This window comes from Sebastes fasciatus, chromosome 1 (assembly GCF_043250625.1).
Source record: "Sebastes fasciatus isolate fSebFas1 chromosome 1, fSebFas1.pri, whole genome shotgun sequence".
NCBI lineage: Eukaryota > Metazoa > Chordata > Actinopteri > Perciformes > Sebastidae > Sebastes > Sebastes fasciatus.
In genome coordinates, this window is record NC_133795.1 from 36,179,814 (window position 1) to 36,194,137 (window position 14,324).

The 14,324-nt window shown below is 44.2% G+C and overlaps 2 protein-coding genes across 5 annotated transcripts in view; one reads left to right on the forward strand and one right to left on the reverse strand.

Annotated features, from left to right (window-relative positions):
- The window catches only part of LOC141774335 (ral GTPase-activating protein subunit beta-like), a 32,766-nt gene extending 24,134 nt beyond the window's left edge, over nucleotides 1-8,632 (forward strand). For all 4 annotated transcript variants that reach the window (XM_074646930.1, XM_074646921.1, XM_074646922.1 and 1 more), the window contains 16 exons: nucleotides 20-101; nucleotides 252-385; nucleotides 480-662; nucleotides 1,290-1,438; nucleotides 2,104-2,270; nucleotides 2,603-2,706; nucleotides 2,804-2,959; nucleotides 3,099-3,284; nucleotides 3,386-3,544; nucleotides 4,994-5,117; nucleotides 5,230-5,346; nucleotides 6,231-6,334; nucleotides 6,420-6,522; nucleotides 6,742-6,796; nucleotides 6,870-7,009; nucleotides 8,209-8,632. In XM_074646930.1, the coding sequence (XP_074503031.1) occupies nucleotides 20-101; nucleotides 252-385; nucleotides 480-662; nucleotides 1,290-1,438; nucleotides 2,104-2,270; nucleotides 2,603-2,706; nucleotides 2,804-2,959; nucleotides 3,099-3,284; nucleotides 3,386-3,544; nucleotides 4,994-5,117; nucleotides 5,230-5,346; nucleotides 6,231-6,334; nucleotides 6,420-6,522; nucleotides 6,742-6,796; nucleotides 6,870-7,009; nucleotides 8,209-8,381 (2,136 nt within the window). In that variant the 3' untranslated portion in view covers nucleotides 8,382-8,632. The remainder of the gene's footprint in view (nucleotides 1-19; nucleotides 102-251; nucleotides 386-479; nucleotides 663-1,289; nucleotides 1,439-2,103; nucleotides 2,271-2,602; nucleotides 2,707-2,803; nucleotides 2,960-3,098; nucleotides 3,285-3,385; nucleotides 3,545-4,993; nucleotides 5,118-5,229; nucleotides 5,347-6,230; nucleotides 6,335-6,419; nucleotides 6,523-6,741; nucleotides 6,797-6,869; nucleotides 7,010-8,208) is intronic.
- Nucleotides 8,633-12,437: 3,805 nt separating this feature from the next.
- Nucleotides 12,438-14,123, reverse strand: LOC141774404 (tripartite motif-containing protein 16-like). Its single transcript, XM_074647068.1, has one exon. It carries the CDS (start codon nucleotides 14,106-14,108, stop codon nucleotides 12,438-12,440), a length of 1,671 nt encoding a protein of 556 aa, XP_074503169.1. The 5' UTR covers nucleotides 14,109-14,123.
- Between the last annotated feature and the right edge of the window lie 201 nt (nucleotides 14,124-14,324).

Below are 14,324 nucleotides of genomic sequence, written 5' to 3' on the forward strand. Positions count from 1 at the left end.
CATCTACTTTTGTTTTCAGGAAACTGAGTCTCAGCAAGGTGGAGCTAGTAGACCCAGATGGACCGGGGGAACCAGTGCAAATAGATGGACCAGAGGAACCGGTAGTTAACTATGCTGATTGGATTTTAGTTAAGTTTAACTGACTTTTATAACATTGATCGTCCTGTCATGGAAATCTACGTGTGTGTGTGTGTGTGTGTGTGTGTCTGTCTGTGTGTTCGTGTTTGTGTTTACGTTTCCATGGTAACCAGCCGTTCAGTCAGACGCAGCATCGATCCTGTGGGTTCAATTTGTGCGCATGCTGACTCAGCGTCTGACGGCTCAGTGGAGGAATGACTCAGCAGTTTGTCTGTCTGCACTGGAAGTACTGGGAGGATTGGCTAAGGTGGGCACACACACACATACACATACACATACACACACACACACCATTAACTGCAAACGTTACTGTGACGTTACTCTCTCCTGTTGGCCTGCAGGTGAAGGTTAGTGTGGAGGAAAGTGAGAGGATGCGAGCGGTCACTTCAGTTTGTTGTTACATCGTGTTTCAGTGCAGTCGTCCTCCTCCGCTTCACTCCAGAGATCTGCACTCCATCATCGTTGCTGCTTTCTACTGTCTGAACGTCTGGTTAACTGAACACCCGGCGATGCTCGACCACCAGGTAACTAACCGACAGGTGACAAACTGCCAGGCAACTAACAACTAACTAACTAACCAACAGACAACTAACAGCCAACTAACTAACCAACAGGTAACAAACAGCCAGGTAACTCATCAATCAGTTACTAAAGGTATAAGGAATTCATCTGGAGGTAGGAGTTAAAGACCTCACAGACAGGGGCCTCAGCCAGACGTTCCCAGTTCACCCTAACAAGATCTGTCTGGCAGCCTCCCCCGCCATCTGATCCCACTCACCAGTACTGTAGGTGGTGATCAGTTGACAGCTCTGCTCCTCTCTTCACCCGAGTGTTCAAGACATGCGGCCGCAGATCTGATGATACAACCACAAAGACGATCAACGATCTTTTCCACCTGCTGAAGTCCACCACCAACGCCTTCGTCTTACCAGTGTTAGGCTGCAGGTGCTTCCGCTCACACCACTCAATGAAGGAGTCCACAACGCTCCTTTTCTCAGCGTCCTTCAGCCAACAATTGCGGAGTTGTTGGAGAACTTCTGCAGGTGGCAGGACTTGGAGTTGTAGCTGAAGTCCGAGGTGTAGAGGGTGAACAGAAATGGGGACAGGACTGTGGTTTGCGTGTATTAAATATACAGTTATGTTGTTTTCAGGAGTGTTTGTTGGAGATCCTGGAGATCGTAGAATTGGGGATTGCAGGCAGTAAGTCCAGACAGGAACAGGAAGTGAGGTGTAAAGAGGAGAAAGAACTGAACCCGGCCTCTCTGAGGGTGAAGGAGGCTGCAGAGGCCACGCTGAGCTGGTGAGCAAAACAAACACACCATGTAAAGGTACTAGATGTTTTAAAATAAGAGCTGTTTTTCATCTCCACTACCTTAATCACTTGAGTGATCAGACCAGAGTTCACATCCGGTACTTTGGCCTGTTGGAGCCATTTTGTGTTAGTTACAAAGGATATTTTCACAATTTGCTGAATTATTGAAATAATGTTTGTGCAATTAGTTGTGTATATATCTGGTTAATATGATAATGATGATCAGCTGTGGTAGAAGAAAGTGGTGAGACTAAGTGTACTTGTGTAGAGTGGGACATCGGTACAGTCTTTGATCTCACGTCATTGATATTTGTTGTAAGTTAAAATGTGAAAATAAATGAGCTGAAATGAAGGCAGCGATATCTGTGACTGTGACTGTTGCAATTTGGACATGGATTGGAAAAGAACAGGCCACTACAGGCTCTTTCTGAACCGAGACCATGATCTTTCCCTGACGTAAAGCAGGTTTGAGTTGCCTTGTCTTAACCTGTAGTTGCCATGCGCAGATCAGATCAGATTCAGACATAATTCAGATTAGATTCAGACCAGATACGGCCTGACTCTAAAACTAGTCAGGGGGGACCGATTCAGGGCTAAAGTCGGGCCAACCCCGAACAGTATCTGCACCAGTCTGATCTTTATTCATATCTCAGTGTTATGCAGGTTTCGGGGGCCTTCCCATTCCTTGGAGGCCTGCTGGATGAGGACGCTCTGATTGGCTCCACCATGAGTGATAGCAGTGTGAAGAAGTTCAGATATTTTGTGGTGGACAGCTCAGTGATCCTGGCCATGCTGGAACAACCACAGGGACCTGAACAGGGTCAGTCCTGACTCACTGATCCTGAACCAGATATAGACGGAAACACAGATGCTCATACAGCAGGAACACAATGAAACCAAAAAGCTCCCTGACCTTTCCCCTGTCATCATCAGTCCAACATTTCCACATGACAAAATCTAAATAATCTCTAAATGAACTCAAAAGTGTTTAACAGCATTTGACGACACAAACTGAGAGGCTGATGTAACTTCCTCTTGCTGCTCTTTTGTTTCTTGATGTTGCTTTTGATTCACTTTCTGTTGATCGACTAATCAATCAATCAACTAATCCTAATGTTCAAAAAATCCTAATGTGTCTAATGGTGTGTGCAGCGCCATGTCCGTCGATCACAGTGCTGATCAGAGGACCGTCAGGAGGTCACACATGGACTCTACAGCTCCACCTGCAGCCCAGAGAGGGAAGAACCGACACACAGGTGACCACTCCCATCAATGACAAAAAATGACAATAAAATACATAATAATAGGCTTGAGATCAGTGTTTTATCTCTCCTGTCTGTTGATCTACTTTAGCAAACTCTGATCCCAGAACAGCGCGGTTTAGCCCAGGAGGATGCTGGGATACGAGGTGGTGTCAAACATCAGCTGTTTCCTGAAAACATGGACAGAGTTGCTTCAGTTAAAGCAGATCTGAGTATTCCAACTCTGCACGAGACCGTTACTGAGGAGGTATGAACCTGGGTCAACCCAGATCCAGATCCTGTTGGATGTCACAGAACTTTCTGAAGCTACATTGAAGTCAGACAGGTGTTCTTTACCTGTCTGTCTGTAAAGAATTAGCACCTGCAAACTCCTCCTCCTCCGTCAGGTGCAGCAGCAGCTGGAGTGTCTGCAAGCAGCGTTGAAGAGGCAGCGACGGGTCGAGGCTCGGCCGCAGGTGAGCGGGCGATCGGTCGTCATGAAGACCTGCAGGCCGCCGCCTCCTATTACCAACTTCCAGACGGCGAGACTCTTCCTGTCCCACCTGGGCCTGCTGACACCTGAGACCCTGAAGGTACTGAGGACTGGACAGAGATTGATTCATTGATTCATTTAGACCTGTCTGTTGCCTCACCCGTCTGTCTCACCTGTCTCCCTCTCACTTGTCCTCTGTAGAATCCAGGTACCAGCGGTGTCCCGGCTCAGTTGGTGTCTCTGGACTCGTCCCTTCCAGGTCTCTCTGAGGATCTGAGACGTCTGGACCAGCTGCCGTCAAGAAACTTTGACTCTGCTTTCGTGTTCTACATGAGAGCAGGACAGAGGACAGCTGCTGAGGTCAGATACACCTGTCTGTCTCACCTGTCTGTCTGTCTGTTAGCTGCTGAGGTCATTCAATATGCTTTATTGGCCTGAGTGTAACAATGACAATATCGTCAAAGCGTCAAGAAATAATGAGATTATAAAGAAAAAGGTGCAAATTAATAAAATCAAGAAAATAGCAGGAAACAATTAACCCTTGTTTGTTTGAGAGAGACTGGGGAAGTTGTTAGTGTGTTTGTGTTGATGTTGTTTTTGTTGCTCTCACATTTGGGTATTTCCCCAAGTAAATATGGGTGTTTCTCTACGTCTGTTAGGTGTTCAAATTCAGGGTGTATTTTTATTATATTGGGAAAATTGGTATTGTGGTCCTTCTGGCCTGTCTCTGTGTCTTATGGTGCATGTCCACAGTGACGTTTTCAGACGTGAGGCACCGCCTCGCTTCCAAGCATCGGACGCTTGATCGGCTGCCACTAGGCACCTGATTGGACGAACGCTTTCCCTCGTGGGCTGCTGCTCCCAGCTTTCAAACCGGAACCAACATGGTGGCTCAGAAACTTTTTTCTCTTATGTTACGAAAATAGTTTAACGAAATGTGTTTCTGAAAACGTACAGTATGCAAGATTAAAGCCTTGTAATTGCTGAATCTGTCTTTATTTTAGATCGACAACAGTTAGTTTAAACATTTCTCGGGAGTTCCAAAAGTGGCGAGTCTCAACGGACGCCCCTGATTTACATAAAATAGCCTAAACCTCAACTTTATGCAAATGAGGAGCAGCCACCCCACTACCAGAATACATTGTACGGCTGCTTTCATTGACAATGACTGTCCTGTGGACACCATCATGCCTGGTTCACACTACAGGACTTTACCCCTTATTTTCCACTCGCCAACAGTTTTTGGAGCTCCCCGACAAAAAGCCCCAGATAGGAGGCAAATAATTGGCTTGGTGCTCGAGCACTGTATGAGAACTGTTCAAGGACGCAAGCTGACAGGCTTGATGCTGCATCGGGGACACTTTCCAGATATCTAGCATGCTAAATATCTGAACATGTTGGGGAGTCTGTCGGGGAGCTACAACCAATGAGAGCGCAAGACACAGGTTGAGGGGAAACCTGTGGGATGGGTCACCTGTAACTGTGTGTGCTATGTGTAGTATTTGCAACACGCACCAGAGTTATTGTTGCACCTAGGATGTTGGATGTTTGCATGAATAAACATAGCGACTGATCTTCATAGGGGAAATAGTAAAGACGTGTGGAAATAGGCTATTATGTGAACACGTGCCAATGACAACATCACTTCCTGAATGTTCTTTTCGTGACAAAATGTAGTGTGAAAACCACAACGACTTCAAGTCTCCCGATTACAAGACAGCAAGTTGTGTAGTGGGAACAGTACAGCCATCTCACCACTTTAAAAGTTGTGTAGTGTGAACTTGGCTTAACCTGTCCGTCTCTTTGTAGATCCTGACGAACGTGGAGTCCAGCTGCAGCGTCCCGTCTCACTTCCTCGACTTCCTGTCGTCTCTTGGTCAGCCGGTGGAGGCGGGGCGACGACAGGGGGGCGGGGTCAACACCAACAGTTCAGGTCAGTGCTCTGATTGGTCACTTCTCATCAACAGGACACTGTCAGAGGTCAGAGGTTAGCTGGGGTCACTCTGTTCGTCTTGATCGTTGATTGATTGTTTTCTGTCTCCCAGAATTCCCTGCTGTGCTGGGTGACAGTGGAGGGGGCGTGTTTAATGGCGAGAGGTTTGTCCTGATGTACGCCAATGCTCTGACAGAGATCACCTTCATCGTCCCCTCATCATCATACAGTGAGTGTCTGATGATCTAATAATAGTCACTAAACTCTTCTGTATTGACCATATGAGGAGAGGTGGTGCCATAGAAATAGAATAGAAGTAGGACGGACATTCCCAATGTAGTAGGGTGGTTGGAACGGCTGCCATTTTTATGTGTACCGTCGCCATTGCGACGTTGTAGCGGGCTCATTTCCGTATAGACCAAACTGACTAATGGCCAGTTGCGGACTCACTGAGGTGTGGTTTTGCAATAACGATTCAAACCAGCAGTGGAGTAGTAAGTCATGTTACAAAGCATAGAGAGCCAGAATAAATGAGTACAATTTAACAACTTAATGCTTCAGCCACACACTGTTGTCTCAGTGGAGGAAAGCACATTTCTATCGCCATATGAGTGACAACTTTGTTCGCCTCATTTTCTGTTACCAGTATGGCATTAAAGTATGGCGGAATTAGCAAGCTAGCTAACTTGCCAGCTGTCCGCCAGTTAGATAGCTAGCAGTTGCTGAAAGGCAACAGTGGGCTGGTGGCCAGCGGCAGCGCTGAGTCCAACGGTCCTTCCGCCTCACTCCCCGCCGCTTCGGAGAAGGACAAGCTACCAACGAGCTGCGACCACACTTTACGGCCCCAATGACGCATGTTCTTTTGTCACCATAAAAGCTAACAACTAACAGTTCAATGTCCGTTCTACTCCTATTCTATTTCTATGGTTGGTGCCATATAAGGACACGTAGTACCATAGAATGAGAGGTGGTACCATATAAGGAAACATGTGACCATATAAGGAGAGGTGTGACCATATAAGGAAAAGTGGTATCATATAAGGAGAGGTGGTACCATTTAGGAAAGGTGGTACTTTTTACTTTATTAAATTCTTCTTTTTGTTTTGTTTAAAGCGGCTGATTTGTCGAAGAGTCCAGACAAGGCGGAGCCTCCGACTGAGCTGCCATCCAACTTGAGTCTTTCTGAGCCAAGCCAAGACTCCGCCCCTCAACCCACAGTATGGACCTTCAAAATAAAAACTTTTTCATGTCGTTATGACTTATCTTTATTTCTGTCAGTCTCTGAGCTTTCTGTTTGTCCAGAGTTCTCCAGTTGAAGACATCAAGTCTTTTCGTTTTGTGTTGTCATCTGTCGCCTCTGAATCCAAACTCCTGATAGTCTGGGTCGAACGCTTCGAGGATATCGGTAACTAACTTTATATCAACATTATAATAAGTAGTTATATTAGTAATTATAATAATTTAGTATTGTTCTAACTAGTACCAGTATAAATGAGTGCACCAAGCCAGATGAGATCAGTTGTTTGGTCAGAATAAACCAGTCCAAAATAGATTGGGGAGTGACAATAAGCCGTAGTTTTCTGGAGTGATGAAGTGAGAACAGATTTGTGACTTTGTGTTTCAGAGAGTTTCCCTCTGTCCGACCTGCTGTCAGAGATGAAGGCAGAAACACCGACCAGGTGAAACATCCAAATACACTGTAACAAACTGCTTCAGTCTCATTAATGACAAAACTGTCTCTCTGTCTGTCAGTGCGTCAAATGTCCAGCTGATCTTTGTCCATCCTCTGAAAACTGGACTCTACCGGATCCATTTCCATGGAAACACCACCAGCAAGTTCAGTTTGGTTGTCCCATTGGTCAGCGGGAGTGTGGTCAGCAAGAGGTCTTTGGGTATGTCTGACTGACTGTCTGTCTGTCTGTCTGTCCCCACATAGAGGAGATCAATAGCAGAGGGAAGTAGACTAGGTGGAATATTAGTGGTGTGCTTTAACCAAAATCCTGACTTGAAAATAACTAAATAGATATTGGATTGTGACAAGTTGTAAGAGGTGGCAAATAGACCCCCCAAATTTGGAGGGAGCAAAAAGGTATGGTCACTAGAGGTATGGAAGACCAGAGTGGAAGTAAAACCTTCATTGCTTCATTTGGGCCCAGACCTTTAAAGGAATACTTCAACCCCAAAATGATTATTAGTATATCAAATACTTACCCCGTTACCTTGAATTCATGAAGAAAACATAGTTTTTCTCACATGCCTCCACGGCGAACGAAGACAACTACAACCACAACTTGTTCAGTATAATCCAGGTCTCATTTATCCAGTCTTATGCTCACTACTTCCCAAGCACATGCATCTTTGCTAAAACCTTACTATTTAAAACACTTCTGCATGAATAATAATCGTAGGGACGTGTAGCACGCGTGTGCAAACGTGAGATTGTTTGTGCGTTTTCGGCATAAATGCATTTGTGAAGTAGTGAGCATGCGACTAGATAAATGAGACTTGGATTATACTGCACGAATTGTGTGAGAGTTTATAAACGGATGTTTTGATTTAGTTTTGCTGATGTTAAACGCGGCCCCCACACTTTTGTCCGTTATTTGATTCTTCGTTCACCGTGGAGGCAAGCAAGAACAGCAACGTTTTCTCCATGAATTCAAGGTAACGCGGGATGCGTGTAATTAATATACAAATAACCATTTTGGGGGTGAGGATTTCTTTAACTGTGAACGACATCTACAGTCATTGAATATTTGGATGACATGAAGTCGATCTACATGCTAAAGCTCGGAGGGATGACGATAGCACCAACTATCCTGCTGTTCACTGCACCATAATGCTATCTTGTGAAGGTCAGCTGTATTTATCCTCCTACAGATGAAGATAATCTGGATTATTAAATGATACATATAAATGAAAATAATAACCGTCCGTCTTTTATCTCCTCGATAGTCTGGAGGTTTAGTTGGTTATTGTTTAAAGTAGTCAGTTTAGTCTCGTCTTCATCGTGGGACAAAAACCTTTAACGAATGTATTTTCATTAATAAAACACGATTGAAACAGACCTTGTTTCTTTCTCTGTCTCCAGGTTTCCTGGTTAGAGAGACGGTGATCAACTGTTGCCATCGGCGACGGTTAGAGAGTGACTCTGCCCTTCCATCCCATGTCAGAAGGAAGCACATGATCAATGACATCATCCTTCGCTACCGCAGCCGCCGTTCTGAACCCGCCTTTTACTCCGCCCTGTTCCAGGACCCCTGAACCCCTGACCTTTAACCTCTCTGACTGACCCCTGACCTTTAACCTCTCTGACTGACCCCTGACCTTTTATCTCTCCGACCGGCCCCCCTGACCTTTAACCTCTCTGACTGACCCCTGACCTTTAACCTCTCTGACCGACCCCTGACCTTTTATCTCTCCAACCGGCCCCCGTGACCTTTAATCTCTCTGACTGACCCCCGACCTTTGACCTTTCTGACCAACCCCCCATAACCTCTACCTACTGTACACCATAGACTGTATATAAAGATGGACGACATGACAGCTCCCCAAAATTGAAGCCAAAACATCTTGATTGCCAATCATAAGCTGCGGCCGTGCTCGGCTTGTGATTGGGTCGGTCGGGTGTGTGGGCGCGACCAGGATATCGCGGCTCCAGCGCCCCGATCACAACTGCACAGACTCTGGCTCCAAATGATGTCAAAAGCGTGAGATGGCTGCTCCCATATCCGAGATATTTGGGCTTCATTTTACAATGCAAGGAAGTGGAGACTCGTCGTCCATCTATCTATACAGTCTATGCTGTACACCAACAACCAGCTCCACTGTTACCATGGCAACCTGATGTTTTATTTACCATTTCACAGATTTAAAAATGTGCTTGTGTGTTTGTCCTTTTTCTGTTTGTCAATCTCAGACAAACAGAATAGTTGAAGTCGCTGCTGAAAAGAGAGAGAGAGAGAGAGAGGAGAGAGAGAGAGAGAGAGAGAGAGAGAGAGAGAGAGAGAGAGAGAGAGAGAGAGAGAGAGAGAGAGAGAGAGAGAGAGAGAGAGAGAGAGAGAGAGAGAGAGAGAGAGAGAGAGAGAGAGAGAGAGAGAGAGAGAGAGAGAGAGAGAGAGAGAGAGAGAGAGAGAGAGAGAGAGAGAGAGAGAGAGAGAGAGAGAGAGAGAGAGAGAGAGAGAGAGAGAGAGAGAGAAAATAATATATATATATCAGCCTGACAACCCACAGTAGTCATCATGGTAAAAAAAGTGTTATTAAGTTTTCTCAAAGTCTGGTGTTTTATGGAGAAAAAAAGCCTGAACTACAGGATTCTCTCTATTATTTGTAGATTTGTTAAAAAGGAAAAGTAGTAGGAAGAAATTCCCCAAACTTCCAGTTATCTAACAGCATTTTAAACATGGGCTTTTTTCTTTGCTCAGATAATGAAACGAAGAAGCTCTTTCACCCCAACAGATATGTGTTTGAGGCTTTGGAGCTCTGAACAAACTGGAAAAGGAGAACACTACATAGACTTGACTCTTTCTATATTGTTGTCTTTAGTCAAAGAGTGTTAAACTGAATCAAAAACCAACATCTCTGCCGACACCAACGTCAAACAGACGCGAGAGTCAGAAACAACTTTATATACAGCTTACACACACACACACACACACACACACACGAAGCATCCTATTGGAGGATTGCATCCTTCAGTAATCAGGCCGTCAGCTGTAGCTCCACCTGTCTTCACTCTTGAAGTAATCAGTGCCGTCTGGTGATCCACCTCATTGTGGCTCTTGTAATGCATCTTACACAAAAATCCAAGAGATTTGATCAATACACACTTTAAATCAATCTCATGTGTTGCAACGAACAAAATAAAAGCCCATAAAGAAAGAGATGTAGAGTCCATGTGGCAAGACGGTTTCGTTCATGTATCCAAAACAGTTTAAAAAGCCATAAATCCACAACAGTTGTTGTGTTTAAAGCTGCATGATACGGTTTGAATGAAGAACAAACAATGGTCCCGTTTGTGTGCTCTCCAGGTTGCTCAGAGAATCACCAAAGCACCACAGCTGTGGTTATACAGAGGAGACAACAAGCCCAGTGAAAATAAAACGTTCTGAACACGGTCTAGAAACAAGTGTTGAGCGTATCGTCAGAGGAATAATACGAGCTGAAGTGGAGAAAAAGAGCGTTCTTCTATCAGTATGTGGGGAAAGAAGTTGGAATTTGTATTCAATATATGAACTTGTGATTGTGTTCAATAACTATGATAACAAAATCCTCATGTCACAACTAATAAGTTATGTTACCTTTTAGTTTTAATCTTTTTTTAGATTGTTTTTAAACAGAGACTGACTGACTCTAAACATGAACACTGGACTTTGTGGTGTTTCAGGAGGAAAGCTGCCTCAGTTATTCTCTCCTAGTCACATTTACTCCATCAGCTTTGTATGATACCCTGGAAAAAAGACAAGCAAAGACTTAGTTCATTCTTGTTTATTGATTATAGAAACCTTCAGTTTGTTCACACATCCCATCAGTAAAGTCTGCTAAATGACTCTTGTTCAATGATTTCACGTACAGATTCATTTTCATCCACACAATCAGTTTGTTTGAGCAGAATCTCAGCGATGTAACAGAGAATAATGATTTCCTTATTGATTATGATCATGATAATTACAGTTTCATTAAACATCTTAGGATCTCGTTTGTACGTCGATCTGGACGACAACATTTAGTCTGCCCAACAAATAAATGTGATTCTAGATATCTTTACAAAAAGTGGTGAGAACAGAATATCTATGATAAGAAATAAATCACTAGACCTTCCTTTAAGACCCGTGCAGTGGAAGAGAAACAACAACACACACACATAGATATATATATATATACAAATATTCATCAGACATTTAGAGCACAGAGAAGTTTACATTTTCATGCAGAGAAATATCAGTTCAACCGCCGCCATTTTGGACTGAAAACGCTTCTTATATTCCTATTTTATTGTTCAACACCGGCCATTTTGGTAGAATGTGACAATAGAATAGAAATAATTTAGTTTTACTTTTGTACGTCACTTTGTATGAAGACGTTTTTCTGGCGTCCAGTAGTCGCTTTCAGTCCAAAATGGTGGAAGTGTAGCTCTGCTGCTGGGCGCTGACGTTGCAATGGAACAAACATTTGACCTTCACTTCTTGGTAATATAAGTTCTTTGGTCAAAGTAGAGCCCATAATGTTTGATTGACAGCTGATCTCTGTGCAGTGAAGACATGAAAAGAACAAGACTCAGTCTAAAGCGAGTATCTGTCTGGACCGTATCTGGTCAGGATGTGAATTTGTGGCTAAATTGTTACACAAATAATCAGTGGTCATGTCTATCATGTTTTATGAACAGGTTTTTCCACTTATATCTTAATGTTTGATTGAAAGACAACTTATAATGATCAAATTGCATTCAGTAATAGTAAATGGTGACATTTACTAGTCAGTATATTATACATTTTATACAAGGTGTAAATGTATCATCATGACATACAGTCTGCAGGTTAAAAGTATTTCAGCTTGTTATTAAAGCATGTGTATCAAAAGCATTCATCATATAAGTGGTGTGTAACAATATATACATACTTACAAAGTTGACGTCATCACTGATGTTGTTGCTGCCGTGTTTATTCCTAGATGGAGTGTTGATGGAGCAGCTACAATGTTAGCATAGCCTGGCACTGATCGATCCGGACTCCGTTCAGAAAACAAGCATTTTAAAAGTTGTTTGCTTGCTGTGTTGCGGACAGACCTGACAAAGCATGAATTCAGTCTTTTTACAAATCAACATCATATTATCGTTATTTCGGCATCATTTTGATCCGTTTATTGATATTAAATCACAGCACAGTGTGTTTATTTTGGGTTCATACCGCAGTAGCGACGTGTGGCTTGCTAATGTGCTTCCTGCTTGGTGTGAATGCACGGTGGTAACACAATACGAAGCACAACGTAACGTAACTTAAACTACTATAAACAATAGCACATGCACAACAACAGCACGATGTAATGATTCAATGAACCGCTGACACAATCCCCAGAAAACATAAACACTGAACTGTTCTCCAGCTTTTCATTTAGAAAGAGCAACAACCAATGAGGAACCTGCAACAGTCGCTGATGAATCCTGTAACTTCATCACTCAGTCAGTCAGTCAGTGACACACTTTAGTGTTTGTAGGGCTGGTCCTCTGCGGTCCAGACACAAATCAGCTCTGCAGCAACAATGATGGACACCAGAGAAGTTTAAGAGTTAAAACACTGAATTTAACCCTTAAATGACATCTGTCTATTTCAGTTTACACAACTCAGCAGTGTTTCCATCATAACCATAAAGATAAAGTCCAGCATAGAGAGGCTCAGTGAATGTGGTCTGGACTCTGTGGAGGAGAGTCATGGTTTCAGAGACGCTGTAGAAGGACAGAATACCTGCACTGTGATCCAGGTACACTCCTACTCTGGAGGACTGAGGACCTGAGACGGGGGTTTTGATATTGTTGTACCGAAATATATAACTGTTTTGTTTACAAAGTAACGCCCAAGATTTATCATTGTTTCCAAACACACATTCACTCCCCCCCCCTGCTCTCCTGATACTCTTGTATGTGACTGCTACATAAACTCCTCTCCCTCTCCTCTCCACCTCCCAGTAACAACGTCCAGTCAGACTCTCTCTACTCAGGACCTGCTGACATCCAGTGAATCTGTCTGGGTGACTAGAATAAGACTGATGTTGACTCATATATGTTGCTTTTCTGTTCCCCTCAGATAATAACAGCAGTGTGTATGCTGTGTTTGGATCCAGTGTGATTTCTCGTGAATATTGTAAGAATCCAGCTCTGGTCTTGGGCTCTGGTTGTGACAGTAAAACATCCACTTCAGTCACTGTCTGTGAGACGTTTGTCCATTTCTCTCTCAGAACGTCCTGTAGTTTATCTCTGACTTCTGACACAGCCGCCGTCACGTCCTCAAAGTAGCTCAGAGGACGGATATTGATGCTGGATGTAGATTCAGTGAGTGGTGACAGTGAGGGGTAGTTAAGAAGAAACTGGTTGTGATCCTCTGTGTGTGACAGCAGCTTCATCTCAGCGTCTCTCCTCTTCAGCTCAGTGATCTCCTGCTCCAGCTTCTCCTGAAGCTCTTTGACTCGACTCACTTCACTTTTCTGCTGGGATCTGACCTGCTGCTTCACATCACAGCTTCTTTTCTCCATGAGACGGATCAGCTCGGTGAAGATCTTCTCACTGTCCTCCACTGCTTTATCAGCAGAGCGATTGACAGCCTCCACCTCCTGTTGGAGCAGCTTCACATCTTTCTCTCTGTCCTGGATCCTCTGCTGGATGTTGAGTCGACTCACCTCCAGCTCTCTCTGCCTCTCGGTCCTTTCTGCTGCAGCTGAGACGGTGTCGTGGCCTTTATGTTCATCCACAGAGCAGAGATAACAGATACACTGCTGATCAGTACGACAGAACATCTTCATCACCTCGTCGTGACGAGAGCAGATGTTCTCCTGGAGCTTCTTGGAGGGCTCCACCAGCTTGTGTTTCTTTAACGGAGCTGAGTCATAATGACGCTGGAGGTGTTTCTCACAGTAAGAGGCCAGACACACCAGACAGGACTTGAAGGCTTTCAGTTTCCTCCCAGTGCAGACATCACAGGCCACATCTTCAGGTCCAGCATAGCAGTGATCAGCAGGAGCAGCTTGGAGTCCAGTCTTCTTCAGTTCCTCCACTAAAACTGCTAACATGGTGTTTTTCAGCAGGACAGGCCTCGGTGTGAAGGTCTGCCTACACTGAGGGCAGCTGTAGATCTTCTTCTCATCCTCTCCATCCCAGAAGCTTTTGATACAGTTCATGCAGTAGCTGTGTCCACAGGAAGTAGTCACCGGATCCTTCAGTAGATCCAGACAGATCGAACAAGAGAATGACTCTTTTTCCAGCTGAACTCCTTTCTGCGCCATTTCACCTCTCAGTAGCAACGACTGTCTGAGTTTCACTTCCTGAGAACCGACACTAGTTTGAGCTCTGATGTAATCATCATGTGTTATGTTGGTTACACCCACCTTCAAACTGTCGATCTGAAGGGGAGGGAACAAGGAAACAAGAGGACCAGGTTATCAAGCTGTGAATCATTCCAGGACGAGGAGCAGCACGACTGACTACGTCCCAAATCACAT

Excerpts from the sequence above, each read along its gene's own strand:
- LOC141774404 (XM_074647068.1), bottom strand. The coding sequence starts at position 14,108 with ATGGCGCAGAAAGGAGTTCAGCTGGAAAAAGAGTCATTCTCTTGTTCG.